We start from the raw sequence: 16,492 nt of genomic DNA on the forward strand, positions 1-16,492 counted from the left end.
TTATTTGTTTGTCTATTGTTTAACGTCAAGTAAACGTGGCAATTGAAACCTTTGTGTCTGTGTCCTAGTTCTGACAGTTCACCTCCACCCCTCCGTGTCTTTCTTTGTTCGTTCGCCCCTACCTAGACAGGGGCGGGTCGTAACACCCATCTTAGGTACTCGAAACACGGCAATCTCTTAGTCTTCAGTATATTTTCTTGCCTAAGATGGTGTCAATATGTCAATGAAAGTAATTAACATTATTATGACGGGAACAAGCTCGTCCTCAGCTCAACACTCACAATCTGTGTTCACCTGTTCTGTGGTTCATACTGTTCATGTTTCTGTATTTCGTCAATACATAATATTGAAACAATGCATTTAATATTACAGTGTTATGCACAAGGAAAAGGCAACATTGAAAAACTGGGAAAACCTAAAGTATGAGCTACATCGCACCCTCTTGTGGACATGTGTAGTACTTCATGGTTACATGAACGGAACATTTAGAGAATATTAATTACCATATTCAACTGTCTCATAAAACATAAGGAGAGATATATAACGAGACTTATAACATAATGAGATAAGATTTCCTTCATATTTCAGATGAAGGTGGATTATTTATTTTCTGAATTAATTGCATATGCATTACAGTTGATAATAACAGCAGTCTTGCACTTCAAAATAACCAAAAAGAATAACTTCACTAGATTTTCCCTCACCAAATAATTTTGAACAATTTTAAACTGCAAGTGATCTGTAATGACTTAATTACCTAACAGCAATAACATATTTCAATGTTTCATCAATCTACAGTCCACTAATGTTTAATCCACAATCTTCGCTAATCTACACAGTCCACCAGGGTTTATGCGACAATGTTCTTTATGTCACATGATGAAAATAAACCACATCTGTGGCAGGTCTACTGGAAGGTGATGAGATACTCCGGGTATGCGTGCACGTCATGAAAGATCACAAACATGGACGGGTTGGCCTCGTTGTCAGTGACGCTGTCGTACAGGTCTGTAGTTGACCCACTCTTGGTGGGAGGAGAGAGGAGGCCCTTCTTCCCTCTGGTGAACTCGCCCACCAGCACCCGGGCCAGGAACATGCGCATCAGTCCCTGTGCGTCCGGTTTGGAGTAACCTTGGGCGGAGTAGGTCGGGTCCACAGCGAAATACACGCCGTTCCCATACAGGGCCCCTTGAGACAAGACAAAAAAAATCAGAAGTTAATAAAACTACAGTTGCTGACCTCATTCCTCATTTCACTACGGACACACGCAACACGTTACACACCATGTAGACAAGCAAAACCTGTGTTAAAATTGTAAAGCGCCTTGGGTATCCTGAAAGGCGCTATATAAATTGAACATTCATTCATTCATTCAAAACGCCTACGAGTCCGGGAAGTTTACTTCACAGTTGCTGTAACCACCTGGTCATCCTCACTGAGGTAAAGGGGGAACATCTGTTGAACATCTGTGGTCTGTAGGCCTGTCGTGATAATTACATTATCGACTTATCGTACAATAATTTTTTTAACCGCGATCATTTTTGCTGATTTCGATAATTGTCCATTGGGTTTCCACGCAAATTTGTTTACATGAGAATAAACCGCAACTACGTTAGATTTCAGAAAGGCACGCAGTGCTGCTCTCTCGCACCCCCTCCCCCCTTAAGGGAAGACGAATCTGTAATCAGAGAGCGACATCTACCGGTTAGGAAATGAGTGCAGTACACGGAGAGCGTATGCGTCAATAACAGTGCCTGCACACACACAAGTGGAGATGTGTTAGCTCGCGAACGTATTCGAGACTAATAGGACTGATTAGAAATCATTCGCTTTTTATCACATTATTTAATGGTTGTTTATTATAGTGACCGTAGCGCAACTCCGCCCACCTCGTGCGAACCTACTTGCCGCATCACATCCTTTGCAGTGTTGTTCGAAACGATATATTGTAGTATAAAGAAATACCCCTCAAAAACAGGGGAATGAACATTTACCTGATGAATTTTAATGTTGCTTTTTGTTTCAGGTTTGAAAAGTGCTGGAATTTGTTCGTTTCACAACAAATATCTGTCTGACTGAACAGTTGTCTTGTATGACGTTAACAAATACGAGCCTCTTGTAATTCCAGGACGAAACATGAGAGAACATGAAGACGTTAAGATTGGACATTTTGAAAATAAACAACCATTAAATAATGTGATAAAAAGCAAATTATTTCGAATCATTTCGAGCATATGTATAAATATTAAACTTAATTAAGTTTAACGTGCTGGGAAATATTAAAATGGACCTCATGCACGGGCGGAGCCACCGCGATTATGTCATTTTCGCCGTGCGGACCCTCGCGCCGCTCGCAACTCGTCAAGTATAAACCAGGCTTAACTCGCTATATAGCCAAAGAGATGCTGCCGTTAAGAAAAGAAAACATTTATAAACATGCTGCAAAGAATTGCTAAGCAGTATGAACTGCCAAAGAAAACCTGTATCTCCCAAACTGCCATTCCAACCTTATACAATGAAGTGAAAGATGGCATTCTGAAAGAGATTAGACATCTCATTTTACTCTGCCACTACAGATATGTGGTCAAGCTCAAATATGACCCCATACATTAGCTTTACAATACATTACATTACTGCACACTGGTGTAATTGTATTATTATGCTACTATATTATTATTGTGACACATTGTCTTAAAGCTCCTTTGGGGAGCCCAGAAGCAAGAAAAAATTCTATAATGGCACTTTAAAATGACAATATTATCGTTTATCGCAATAATTTCTAGGACAGGCCTAGTGGTCTGTGACTGATTTATGCACCTTTGGTCTAGATTTTAAAAAACGATTACTGTTGTTGTCGCTGCGCTCCTTACCATTCGTCCCTGCGTAGCTGCGGTTGAAGCCCCTCGTGTTGATCTTGTCTATGTTGTCGGTGGCGGTGCCGTGGAACAGCAGCTTCTCGTTGTTCGTGTTCTGGTTCTTGGCATCCAGGTGGTTCTTCTGGATGGTGTAGTTGCTCCACAGAGTGCTGTTCTGTATCCTCTTGATCTGCGGACATCGCACAGTACGCAGGACAGGACACACACAGGACAGGACACACGCAGGTCAGGACACACGCAGGACAGGACACACGCAGGACAGGACACACGCAGGTCAGGACACACGCAGGTCAGGACACACGCAGGTCAGGACACACGCAGGACAGGACACACGCAGGTCAGGACACACGCAGGTCAGGACACACGCAGGACAGGACACACGCAGGTCAGGACACATGCAGGACAGCATGCACACTGAATAAATTAATTAAACTTACACTTATATAATGCCTTTCAACACACTCAAGGTCACTTTACAATTAACAACCTGCTCTTCCAAACATACACACACACACACACACACACACACACACACACACACACACACACACACACACACACACACACACACACACACACACACACACACACACACAGAGGAAGAGGGCATGCTTGGTGTTTCACAGCGGTAACACCTCTGTGTGACAAGTAAAATGCTTCTCTGGTGTTCTTACATCGAGGATTTTGTAAGTCAGTCCAGTTTTTCTGAATTCCTTCTCCACGTGCGTGAACTCCTGGGTGCCTTCCTGAAGCTGGACCTCCAAAAGGAAGCTCCCCTTCATGTCATCCCAGTGCTTGGGCAGGGACACCGACGGCGTCTCTAGAACAAGGACACAAAACAGAACACGTGCCATCACAAACTAGTCAGTGTAGACACACCCACATCTAGAAAATGATAATAAAAAGAAATCGAATGGAAGTCTGGAAGGACTGGGGCGGTTCTGTTTCTGCTCTGCGGTGGCCAGCTGGAGTGCCGTCTCACCTCGGTGGTCGGTCCTCTTCAGCTTGAACTGCCTGCCCCTCCCAACAGCCTTTTTGAGAATGAGGTCAGCATCGTACTGCTCGTCACCGATCCTGATTTTGATGTGAGGGATTTTGCGTTTGAAGGCATCTTCCAGCTCGTAGTTAGTCAGAAGGTCAAAACTTTGCATGTTGTTCTTGCTGTCCCGATACTGCCACTCCACTATGTTGATGAGCAGAAAGGCTTCACGTCTGCGTATTTCGTTTTTCTCCGCCTTGCGGATCATGTCCCGGATCTGACCTTCCGCCGTCACCACGTCCCGCGTTAGGCCCTCCACGCTGACGGCTGGCTCCGCCTCGCTCTTAACCAGACGGATGCTGACTGTGAGCTCCCTCTGCAGGCTCCTGAGAGCATCCGCATCCTCTTGGGTGAAATAGCCGATGGCAGAGTCCCGGATGGTTGAACTCGTCTGCTCTTTCACTATGAATCTGGTGATGAGGTCCCGCGCCTCGCTGACGTCCTGTGGGGTCTCCCCGCAGAGCTGAAACACCGCTGGCTCAAACTCCTCACCCACCATCACAAAGTCTTCCACAGGACGTTCCACGCTGTCTCCCAAAAAGAAGCTTGCAACGGTGTCAAATTTATCTTTGAAGCATGGGACAAATAAGATAATTAGCAATAACTTCAGTTTTTATTGTTCAATTGTCTGAGCTTGAATTTTTTTAATTCCACTTGTATTTTACATATCCCCTGATCCCCTGATCCCCTGGATCGCTCGATCTCCTGGATCCCCTGGCCTACCTTTAATCCACTCCATCACGGTGTTGTCCTCCCGGGCTCCTCCCTGCTGTTTCCTCAGCATGCTCTGGTGGAACTCCGGCAGCATGGACGTCTGGAAGACCATGAACTTCACACTTCGCACATGCTCCACTTTTTTCTTCTTCACAAAGTCCACCACGGCGTCGATCATGGCATCAGCCACTGCAGAAGCACTCACCCCCCCCTGACCTGCCCGTCACACAGAGGAAGACACCCGCGAATGGACACGTGCGCACCACATGCCACCCTGACGTTTCTGAGGAAAGGTCACAGGGAAGTTTAGAAACGGTGAGACGACAAAAGCAGCATCTGTGCGTTACCTGTGCCGAGCGCTGGGAAGCTGACCGAGGAGAACCTCTTCTCCTCACACAACTTCAGAACCCTGTAAACAGCCTCCTTAATGTCCGCGGGGAGGTTTCGCCCCGTCACGTGTATGATGTTTCTACAAGGCAGCTGACCCCCTGAGGTCACTATCATGTCCTGTGGCTGACGACGACCAGAATTCACTGTCAAATATATATACATATATACAGTCATCAGAATGTAAAATGATTATTTAACAACTTATGGAAAAGCATTTTCTGAGTACTGAAACTAAAAAGGGTGAACAGACCGATTTGTGCACACTCTAGCTCCACTGTCATTCCAGCCCCCTCTAAAATGGCCTTGGAGACTCCTGTATCAATACACATCACAAAGATTCACTATTGTGTCACAACCCTACAAAATGAAACAGATTTAAACTAACTATTGCTTTGAATAAACATTGTTTTTTGGTCAGTGGCAATTTCTACTACTATATTCTCTCTACGTTACAATGTTTGTACAAATATTATTAAGAAGCTATTTATTATTATTATTCAAGCCTTTTAGAACTACCTATGCACACATCTTAGTTTTACAAGATATAACATTTTCAGAATACATTTGGAATTTACACTAATAAGCCGTCAACCTGCTAAAGACCTACTGGTATTCTATTATCATGTCAGAAACAATCATTCAGTATAACACGATTTTTACCTGATTTCAAAGAAAACGTCTGATTGGATGAATTAACGATGGCATCACTTTTCTCTCTTGTGATGTCACCAGATGACACCTCCAGAGTGAGGTTCCCCACCTGTACCGAGTGCACCCCCAGTGTTGGAGTGGACACGGCCCCAAAGACACCTGGGGTAACACAACGATAATCTGTCATATCATCATCAATCATCATACTAATATTTCACAGGTCACTTGCTGTTTTCCTTCTGCCACTGTGTATGAAAACTGTTAAACAAATACAAATACATTTGACTTGTCTTGCCATCATTAAAAAGGAAAGTAGAAATAGATAAATGGAATAAATAGATTAATGGATAGTTGGATAACTGAATAGAGAAGAGCATTGCTCCCAAACCCCAAAGCAAGCTTATACTTGGAAAAATCATTGAAGTGGATTGAAGTGGATCACCAGAAGACTGCGAGGATCTAGCAGGATCTGTTGGTGATCTGCCTGGCGACTGCCGTATGGCATGTGCTCCTCTTGGGACTGGATCCTGATATCCTCCTCTGAAAGTCCTTATGAAGCACTAACAAGTAAAAACAAACCTCATGAAGAACCAGAAGCATCCACACCACAGAAAGCTTAGGAGAGGAGTCAGCTTCACTGTACCTGTACGGTCTCGTCGTCTGAAGGGTGGACGACCACAGTCACCTCCTGAAGGTACTGAGGTGTGACTTGGGCACTAAAGCTATAGATCTGACTCCGAAGGACACCTGACACCAGACCTCTGGGAAAACCAAGGTTTCCAGTGCCAATGGCTGGGAAGGAAATTGAAGCCATTTTCTGGTTGTCTGCTTTTTTAAGGCAATTTGCAATTATTTCCTTCAGCACCTATTAGGAATCAAATACTTATTTTATATCACATAGAAAAGCGTGTGTATGTATGTATGATAGATATATATATATATATGTATATGTGTGTGTGTGTGTGTGTGTGTGTGTGTGTGTGTGTGTATATATATATATATATATATATATATATATATAGAGAGAGAGAGAGAGAGAGAGAGAGAGAGAGAGAGAGAGAGAGAGAGATAGAGAGAGAGAGAGCACTGATCTGTATTTATTTTTATATGGAATACATTGTTCATTAAGCTCAATTACCTCATCTTCTGAATTAGACCCCCCTTTCCAAAATGGACAAACTGTATGGAAAACTCTTTGACATTTTAAATTATAGCCATCAGTGTCGACAATGTCTCCATAATTTAGATGGGAAAATCCTGATTTGGACACGTGGGTTTTAACTTCCGCCTGGAGCTGAGGCCCAGCAGCCTGGACAAGAGCTTTGGAGACGGCCCCTTTACTGAGATCCAAGTCCTCTGAGATGGTGTTGACAATCACATCAGACTGGAGGGGTAACATTAAAGACAACAGTTGTGTTTCCTCAAAATATATTCTAGATATGAAATAGAAACCAGTTATATATAGCAGTGTAAACCAGGTTCACTTACAAGTGCATCCTGGATATTCCCTTTCCTCAGAATGATTCTGACTCCCTCTGGTGTGGACTGAGTTTCAAGCAAAGCTGACCTATTAAAATCTCCAGACTGTGGACTTGAGTACTGTCTGCTGGACTGCTCTTGATGTTCAAACCCCATGGACTCGTTACCCCTATAAAAGCGTGGCTCCTCAACCCTGGACCCAAATTCTCTGCGTCCATGTCCACGAGCATGCGGACCGTGATAGCTCTTCTCTTGATTACCTTGAGCACCACGATAAATTTGACCTCGGTGACCTCGGCTATTATTGCCACGCCTATGAGATCCCGCTTGCTGTGAAAAGGTCATTTTGGGGTTGAAACTCGCAAACTCCTTCCTGACAGCCTGAGCCATGGCTCTGACAGTGCTGACATTATTGTCCACCATGTGAATCTCCCTCAGCGTCATCAAGCCGCCTTGATGTGTCTGACCTTTAACGTAGGCCCCCAGTTCCTTGGCGATCGTCTCGGTGCAGAGTTCGAGAGGAAAGCCGAACACCCCCGAGCTGATGACCGGGATTGCGATAGAGGAGCAGCGATTAAACACAGCCTGATCCAGACTCTCCCTCACAGCCTGTTGCAGACGTCTCACAGCCGTGATCTTCTCCGCGGGAGAGTAGCGGGGTCCTACGGCGTGCACTACATACTTGCACGGCAGGCGCCCTGCGTCAGTGGTGATGGCACGTCCAGGCTGCACAGGTCCATTTGCAGCCACATACCGGTCGCAGTCGTCTTGCAAACACGGACCAGCAGCTGTCAGTAGTGCCAATGCTACACCCCCTATGTGCTTCAGGTCCTCATTGGCAGCGTTGACCACTGCATCCACTTTAAACTGACAAATGTCAGCCTTCCTGACCGTGATGACGACCTCGCCAGGCATCTGAACCTCACAGAACACCTGACCAAGGTCTTTTGTTCCATTATCATCATAATCGTCTTTGTTCTCATCCATCATGTAGCCTTCCTCCAACACAATCACCAACCTACGATCTTTCAACATCATTAAGAACATTTTGCCCTGCTCCTGGAAGTATTTTTTGGCACCTGCTTTACAAATTATTATTTTATCACTATAAAGAGATTCTGCAATTTTCTGAAAAGATTCCATGGCCAGAGAGACATGCCCACGCTCCCCTGACACCTTGATCAAGGGTCTTTTTGGATCAAAATCTATTTTCACATTTACCAAATTCTGCCAGGATTGTGACTTCTCTTTAATAAATTGCACCACAGCATGTGACCTCACACGAATGGCTTCTTCAGTCCTTGAGTGAGTATCAATGAATTCTTCCAAAGTCTTGATGACCTCTGTGACTGGTTCCTTAAAGCCAGACACAAGAAGACTGTTCCTTTGTTTTGAGGGTTTTATAAGCACAGTTTTCTTCCTGGACAAGTTGTATGTATCACACAGCTGAGCAATGAGAGTGGACAATTGTAGATTATCCATCAGACTGTGGTCCTGTAGGTGGAGATTATGAAATGCAAGAGTTGTCTCAAGTCTCTTCTCAGCCTCAGTTAGCATTTTGTCTGAGCTCCCGGTCAACTCAACGCCCTCCTGTTTAACTGTGTAGAAAGCGCCAAGTCCCTTGGACGTGAACAGATCTCGTGACATCTCCTCACAGTCAACTGATCTCAAGAACTCTACTAATGAAGGGTCGATTTGCAGAACCTTCTGTGTGACCGTTAGTCGCCACTGAAGTATCCAATTCTTGACCTCAACTATTTCCACATGAAGACCCAGTAATGTTAGCTGATTATCATCCTTCTTATAGATGAGCTTCAGGTCTGGAAATTTGGTGGCAGCTCTGGTTTGCAGCCCATCATGCAGAAGCAACGAGAAGATGGCCTGGGACATCTCCATGGTGTCTGAGCTGCTGTTTTGGTCCCTCTCCATCTGACTCGATGCTTTCCTTAAGAAATCCTCCAAAATTGGCTTGAGTATCTTAATGTCCTGTTGCATCCCTGCCAGAGTTAAGACTCCTGTGGAGGCATCCATGTTGAGGACTGCTTTATCCTTCACTACTGAGCGGATGTCTTTCTCCACCGTGCCCCTCAAAGAGGGAATCACTGCATGCTCAAAAACATCATAGTTGGAGAGTATGTCTCTGAAGCGGTCCCTGGTGTTTGACCTCCAGCTGTCTATGTCTTTCCTAGTTAGGTTCTTCTGTCGGAGGAGCCCAGGAAGAGGGCTGAGGAGGACATCATCACTGTCCATGTTCACCAGGCAGAAGTGAGAGGCCATCTGGTCACAGACAGCGGACGTTAGCCCCATCTTATGGAGGAACAGCCTGATGGAAGGGTGGAGCTTCTCAGTGAAAGGCTTCGGTAGCATCCACGATGGTCTGTCTTTTCCATACAAGGCCACGCCCAAAGATTTGAAATATGGGTACACATTGATTGAAGTGTTGCCAATATTGTGTTCTTTCCTCAGAACTGTTTCTACAGCTGAAAGATTACAGACCTTTATGTCACTGTCTATATGAATATCATACAAACATTTCAGGAATTTCATAACAGCAACATCAAATTAAAATATATACAGTGTCAACTGTCATTCATTGTAGGTCTAGGACCAAGCAACATAAGAATTTATTAATTTACTTTGCAAAGTCTACCAAACCAAACATTACACATCCAGATGGTTATCTGACACTCAGTCAAAAATGCAACTTAATAATACTTAATTTTAAAAATCTAATTCAATTGGGATAAAATGTAAAATTATTGTGAAGTTAAGAAAACAAAATATTTACCTTCTGAATTGTCAAAGGTGATAATAGCGGCCTTCTCCTTGGGCAGAGTATCCACCCTTAACACTTTTCCAACCCATTTTTCAAAGTAAAGTTCTAGCAGGTCTGTGTTGTTGGACTGCGCGTTTAGGTTTTCCACCCTAACGCTTCTACTGTTCTCTAGGACCTGAGCCCTAAGACCGTATCCCTGGAACTTCTTATTGGTTCTGCTCTCCTTGAGGAACCTCTCTGCAACTGGAGAAAGGAAACATTTCACTTACCTACCAAAATTCCAGTAGTAGTATTTTAATATTATGTCTTCATATTAAAAATACTGAAATTATTCAGTAACTACAATGATATATACAGTCATTTGACATGTATGGTGTTATAAGAATATAAAATGTATATTTGGAACAACCAGCATGGACTTTATGAGATTTAAACACACGCAGACTAGTTTTTGTCATGGCTACATAAATCTAACATCAGTGTGAGCAGATTTTGGAGGAGGTAATGAACAAATTTAAGCGCAAAACAATATTCCCCAATGCAAACGTGAAGACATACCAGCAATGCCACTGAAAGTCACAACGGCAATGTTGGACTCAAAAATTAACTCCAGTAAGAATTCCTCTTCACCAAGGCCAGATATATTCTCCACTAAAAGCATTAGCACATCTCTGGTGAGGTGGCGTGGAATGTTCTCCAACAGGACAGCAGTGGACCGTGGAGCGTCCTGTGATCTGCCCTTGAGCGGTGCATCAGCTTTGGTGGTGTTCTGATTCACTTCAACATCAGCTGGAAGGTACAGACAGAAGACCATTGCTTCACTGCCACACAAGACACAGCACAGATGATCATAACTGATTAGCGTAGGTGTCAAAATGCACAAAAGACTTACGGAATTGCTGTACTTTGACCGGTGAACCACATATAGTGTAAATGGTCCTGTCCAAAATTTTCTGAAGAGCTTAAATGTTGAGATAATTTCAGAGATAAATCTTTTAAAATTGAGATCAATTCTTTTTAGCATCAGACATAACAGAGATTAATACAAAGACTATGGACTAGTTCTACAAATTAGATAACTGCAAAATCCATTCTACACCCATCCATGTTATAACCCCCACCAAATGTACTGGGACAGTCAAAATATTAGCCTCTTGTCTTAAAAAGAAACAATGTGAGTGAAAAAAATTATGTATTGAAATTAAAGACAAGCACTGGTATCCATCATAGCCATCTTTCTAATAATATTATAATAATCCATCCATCCATCCATCCATCCATTATCTGAACTGCTTAATCCCACTAGTCGGGGTCACGGGGGGGCTGGAGCCAATCCCAGCATCTCCGGGCGAAGGCAGGGTACACCATGGGCAGGTCGCCAGGCCACCGCATGGCCAACACACACCTACGGGCAATTTAGAGTGATCAATCAACCTAACACGCATGTCTTTGGACTGTGGGAGGAAACCGGAGTACCCGGAGGAAACCCACGCAGGCACAGGGAGAACATGCAAACTCCACACAGAGCAGCCCAGACCGAGAATCGAATCCAGACCGCCTTGCTGTGAGGCGACAGTGCTAACCACCACACCACCATGACACCCTATTATAATAATAATAAATACTGTTTAATATTTTGTATTTGCCCAGTTTTACCTACATACCTTCCATAAGAAAAGAATTTAACCCAATATAAAAATCCAAATAGTTTTTCAGCAGATATTTTGTCCACTACCCAAGAACTTCAGGAGGACACTGTGTGTCTTTGGCAGAGTGATCCTACCATCTTGTGTGTGGAAGGTGATTATGGCTGCATGCTCCTCTGGGATTGTACTGATGGTCTTCACTGGTCCACCCCACTTCTGGAAGAACAGCTCCAGAAGATCCCTGTTTGTGATCGCATCAGGTGGTAAATGACAGACCTTCACACTGGAGCTGGTCTGTGCACCCGGGACTAGAAAGAGGAAAATTACACATGCAGGTACTTATATAACCTGGTGTTACTGCATGATAATTTCTATAAATAAACCTGACAATCAGCTTATTTTGACAAATAAGACCTTGGAGTCGACTTTGCCTTCGAAGTTAACTGTGACTCTAAAGGAAGGAATGTTGGTTATGACTACTGCCACACACTCAACCTCGCAGAGGAGGAAACGCAGGCTCACCTGTCTGCTCACCTGTCAGCTCACCTGTCTGCTGAAAGTCACGTGCCACTTCAGTTCCAGCTTCAGACTGTAAAAATGCAAGTGCAGCATGTGATCAAAAGGGCAGGTGGTGTCACGGTGCAAGAATGCACGTCTGATAGCACTCGCACCCTGATGATGGGAGGAGCACTGATACCTGTCTCATGAATCAACACATTTATCATACCACGGTACACCTGTTAGTTAAACTAGGGGGAGCTGCAGGTGAACTGACAGCTATTCGCTTCCCTCATATTAAGGAAGAAGAATAAACTTACAGGTTATGTTAGGCTTATACATTTTGCAGACATAATGAAGTCATCATCACATATAAAACTCATGACTTGTGTCAGAAATATTGTTATCATCCTTACTGAAATGCTTGGTTACTTTGACCAGTTTATTGGTCAATAAAATAGACTATTTTTAAATAATCTTTCCTACTTACCGACTTAAGCGCCTTTTCCGTTCGACCATCTGTGGGCTCGCGGACCGTCAGCACGAGCGCGCGCTCGTTAATGGTGAGCGCGTGAGCTCCCTTTGCAAGAACATTATTTCGGGCTGGAACAAACGATCAGACGATCATGGGTCAAAACTACTTACAGCTGTTAAAAGTCCACTTGAAACCGTGTCGATGTGTTCCTGCTGAGTTAACTCGGCGGTGGGAAAACTTTCAGTATTGGCCCGTATCGTGTGTTTTCCACTCGGTACCGAATATAGAACTGCGTGCGGTACTCACTCTCCGGTGACCTGAAGTGGACAGTCGCGCTGCCGCTCTGGTCGGGATAGTGCACCACGCAGTCTCCGCCCTGGGATTTCTTCTTACTTTGGAAGTAAATCTGAAGTTTGGCCGCTATAGTTTTGGCGGATGTAGAGGGCCAGTCCGCCTCCACGGTGAGCAGGAACGGGTATTCCGCCATGCTGCTCCCCGCTCGCCCAAACCCGTCTGCGGCTTGAGGCGTCAACTAGTCGTGGAGTCCAGTCTTAATTTCGCTTTCGTTTCTCTCCTTAGTCGTCGTGTTTCTGGAAGCCGAGAGTGAGGCCTGGCGTGGCATCCGTCTGATCCCTCTCAGGAATTATGGAGCGAAGCTTCCTGGTGTAAAACATGACATATTTTATAGTTCACCAGCCTACATGAAAATGCGAGATATGACTGTAAAATATATTTGTTTTTCAGAATGCATTGTACAGTTACAGTTGGACAGATTATTCCCAGACAGCCTACAGTATTCGTGTACTTGAATATCTTCTTCAAAAAATCGTATCGTTTTGTTGATTTTACCATGCTTGAGGTTTGTTTATTTAACCCAGACGCTGTAATGCGGGAAAAGAGCCAGCAGATGGCGACAAAACTTTAACTACTGGTTATTCTAGAACAGGGATGTCAAAGTCAAATACACCGAGGGCCAAAAAAACTAATTTGCTACAAGCCGAGGGCCGGACTGGTTCAATGTTTATTAAAACATATTTAAATGATTGCACATAGCCTATTGAACCAAGACCTAACACAGTGTATATTATTTAATGCTTAAATGAATAAAGCAATATTTTCTTATTTTCAAGTGAAAATATTTTTCAACAAGCAAACATGAATAAAGTAAAGGTTTGAAAAGTGCTGGAATTTAAGCTAAAGTACTTGAAAATGCTTGTTGAAAGTGACTGAACAGTTCTCTTGTATCTTGTAATTCCAGGACGAAACATGAGAGAACGTGAAGACGTTAATATTGGGCGTTTTGAAAATAAACAACCATTAAATAATGTGAATAAAAAGCGAATTATTTCGAATCATTTCGAATATATGTATAAATATTTAACTTAATTAAGTTTAACGTGCTGGGAAATATTGAAATGAACCTTGAAAGTGACGTACAAGTGCTTTAATTCCACCTTATAAAGATGTATGAACTGACTGTTCATTGCGCTGAGGCGCGGCGCGCGCAAAGTACAAAATTCGGGAGATGCACGACCTCGCGAATCGACAGCGCGCGAGACGCTCGCGCACGAGCTGAGCCACTGCGATTACGTTATTTTCGCCGCGCTGACCGCTTGTGCGCGCTGCAGTGACTTCGCGGGCTACCGTTGCATTGTGGGGAATGTAGTGTTTGTGCGTGCAAAACACCAGCGGGTGGCTGTGGCCTGCGGGCCGGTTCTAATAGTAATTAAATATCATCCAGGGGGCCATAGATAATCAATTCGCGGGCCGGATCTGGCCCGCGGGCCTTGACTTTGACATATGTGTTCTAGAACGTTAACTCGGTGGTGCGTATTATCAATAGAAAAATGTGTGTAATATTTTTGGAATTGTTTTTTATAATCGATATTTGAAATATTTTTGTAATTTTTTATAATCGATATTTGTAATATTTTATTACTTAAAACAAAATCAATATACTTTTTCGGTATTTTAAAATGTTTTTTAAGGTTGTTGCCACAAAATTATACCATAACACACAAAATTACATTTCATGTTTTCATGTTAAGCATTTTTTTTCAAAACATATATTTCTTTAAATAAAATACTTAAATAAATTTCTTTGCATTTTCATTGGTCAGTACTGGGACATCCAGCCCGTGAGGGGACATGAGATGTGAAGTGATGTCCTCTTTTCTTTCAACCAGGTAAAGTCTGCCTGGTTGCCTGGAGACCACATTCAGCAATAAATTAACATTCAGCAATAAATTAATTTATTATAAATATAATTTATTATAAATTATATTATAATTTAATATATTAATTATATTAAATTATATATAATTTAATATAAATAATATTAAATTATTTAAATTTAATAAATTTGCAAATAATTAATTTATTAAAATAAATTAACAAATTAATAAATTAATGCACAAACAAACAAGAAACCTGGATGACTGGGAAACTGGAGCTCATAGGATGGTTGGCTTAGTCACATTGGTTGCACATTGGTCTATAAATGTAACTAATGCTCATGGTACGTTGTTATATGCTTATTATATGTTATTGTATCGAGTTATTGAAAGTGAAGAAATTGGCATTCAGTTTCATTCTTGTCTAGAACTCAAGGCTTTCTGTCTGACCCAATTAGCTTGTTTTGAACAGGTGTAGTGTAGTAGATGTTGGAGAATCAGTTAACTTTGCATGTGTGGCCCAATCTAAAAAAAAAGCACATGCAAAGTTAACATATTCTCCAATATCTTCAATATCCAGTCTCAGACAAAAGATAAAATCAGCTTTACCTTTACTGAATATAAACAATAACATGATCACAGGGCAATGATGATCAGTCACTTCAGGTGTAATCATGATCAGTCACTGCAGGTGTAATGATGATCAGTCACTGCAGGGATAATGATGATCAGTTACTGCAGGGGTAATGATGATCAGTCACTGCAGGGATAATAATGATCAGTCACTGCAGGGATAATGATGATCAGTCACTGCAGGGGTAATGATGATCAGTCATTGCAGGGACAATAATGATCAGTCACTGCAGGGATAATGATGATCAGTCACTGCAGGGATAATGATGATCAGTCATTGCAGGGATAATGATGATCAGTCACTGCAGGGGAAATGATGATCAGTCACTGCAGGTGTAATGATGATCCCCTCCCTGGGTGAGTGTCCAACAAAGGCCTCAGAATAAACTGGTTCTGAGCTGTTATGTAAATAATACTAAACTTCATCTTACATGTTAAGATCTGCTCATTGGTTCTTGTCTCCTATACCCCTGATTTCAGTGGCAACTGGTAAAAAATATTCAGTGGGCTGTTTGTGTTTCTAGAGCAACCATACCAACATAACACAAAATACTAGTTCTCTGTTAAATAGAAAACAGAATTAGATTACGGACAGATTACAGACTGTCTGTTATCTGTCGGTATCTTTGTTATTCAGAAACATATACCAATATTAGAAACACACCAACACACAAATGGAATTCCCAAAGATCTAAATATTGAAGGAACATGTCTTATGCTGCATACCATGAAGACGTATTATTTGCAATGTGATTTTATGCATGATTCATAGATTAGTTTACACATCTAGTCCTAGATTTGTTGTTAAAGATATTTATTAAAAAAATAGAAGGCTTGCATTTTAAATAAAAATGCAGTGGCCTTTTATACTCTAGATATAAATTAGATTTCAAAAGTAAAGTACCTACTCAAACATTACAACTGCTTAAACATTGCAATTGAAACATTGTCTCATCTTAGCACTATTCACCAGAACCACCACTAAAACACTCGCTTAAGCTTGCTAGCACTAGTGCAAACTCCACTAGCTTAGCTAGTTAATGGGTAATACAAATGAAAAACTACCACAAAATTCACAATACACAACTTGACTAGCTAGCCCACCAAGAAGCTATTCAGCATTGTGTTTTCAGAATTTCTC

General features: G+C 42.4%; 1 protein-coding gene across 4 annotated transcripts; it reads right to left on the reverse strand.

Annotated features, from left to right (window-relative positions):
• Positions 1–566: 566 nt before the first annotated feature.
• LOC143525430 (protein mono-ADP-ribosyltransferase PARP14) lies at positions 567–13,444 on the reverse strand. Of its 4 annotated transcripts, none has more exons than XM_077019404.1 (20): positions 13,337–13,444; positions 12,851–13,204; positions 12,560–12,672; positions 12,106–12,160; positions 11,709–11,879; positions 10,818–10,886; positions 10,484–10,714; positions 9,938–10,168; positions 7,159–9,629; positions 6,809–7,054; positions 6,314–6,535; positions 6,113–6,230; positions 5,680–5,829; positions 5,270–5,332; positions 4,977–5,162; positions 4,639–4,845; positions 3,859–4,482; positions 3,551–3,696; positions 2,871–3,045; positions 567–1,188 (listed from the first exon to the last, which is right to left on the reverse strand). In XM_077019404.1, the coding sequence occupies exons 2-20, from the start codon at positions 13,029–13,031 to the stop codon at positions 908–910; spliced, it is 5,940 nt and encodes a 1,979-aa protein (XP_076875519.1). In that variant the 5' UTR covers positions 13,032–13,204; positions 13,337–13,444; the 3' UTR covers positions 567–907. The 4 variants fall into 4 exon arrangements, with proteins under 4 accessions (XP_076875519.1, XP_076875522.1, XP_076875520.1 ...); XM_077019407.1 differs by having other exon boundaries at positions 13,394–13,424; XM_077019405.1 differs by having other exon boundaries at positions 13,307–13,422.
• Positions 13,445–16,492: the final 3,048 nt, after the last annotated feature.

The sequence above is a fragment of the Brachyhypopomus gauderio genome, chromosome 10 (assembly GCF_052324685.1).
Source record: "Brachyhypopomus gauderio isolate BG-103 chromosome 10, BGAUD_0.2, whole genome shotgun sequence".
In the NCBI taxonomy this organism is placed as follows: domain Eukaryota; kingdom Metazoa; phylum Chordata; class Actinopteri; order Gymnotiformes; family Hypopomidae; genus Brachyhypopomus; species Brachyhypopomus gauderio.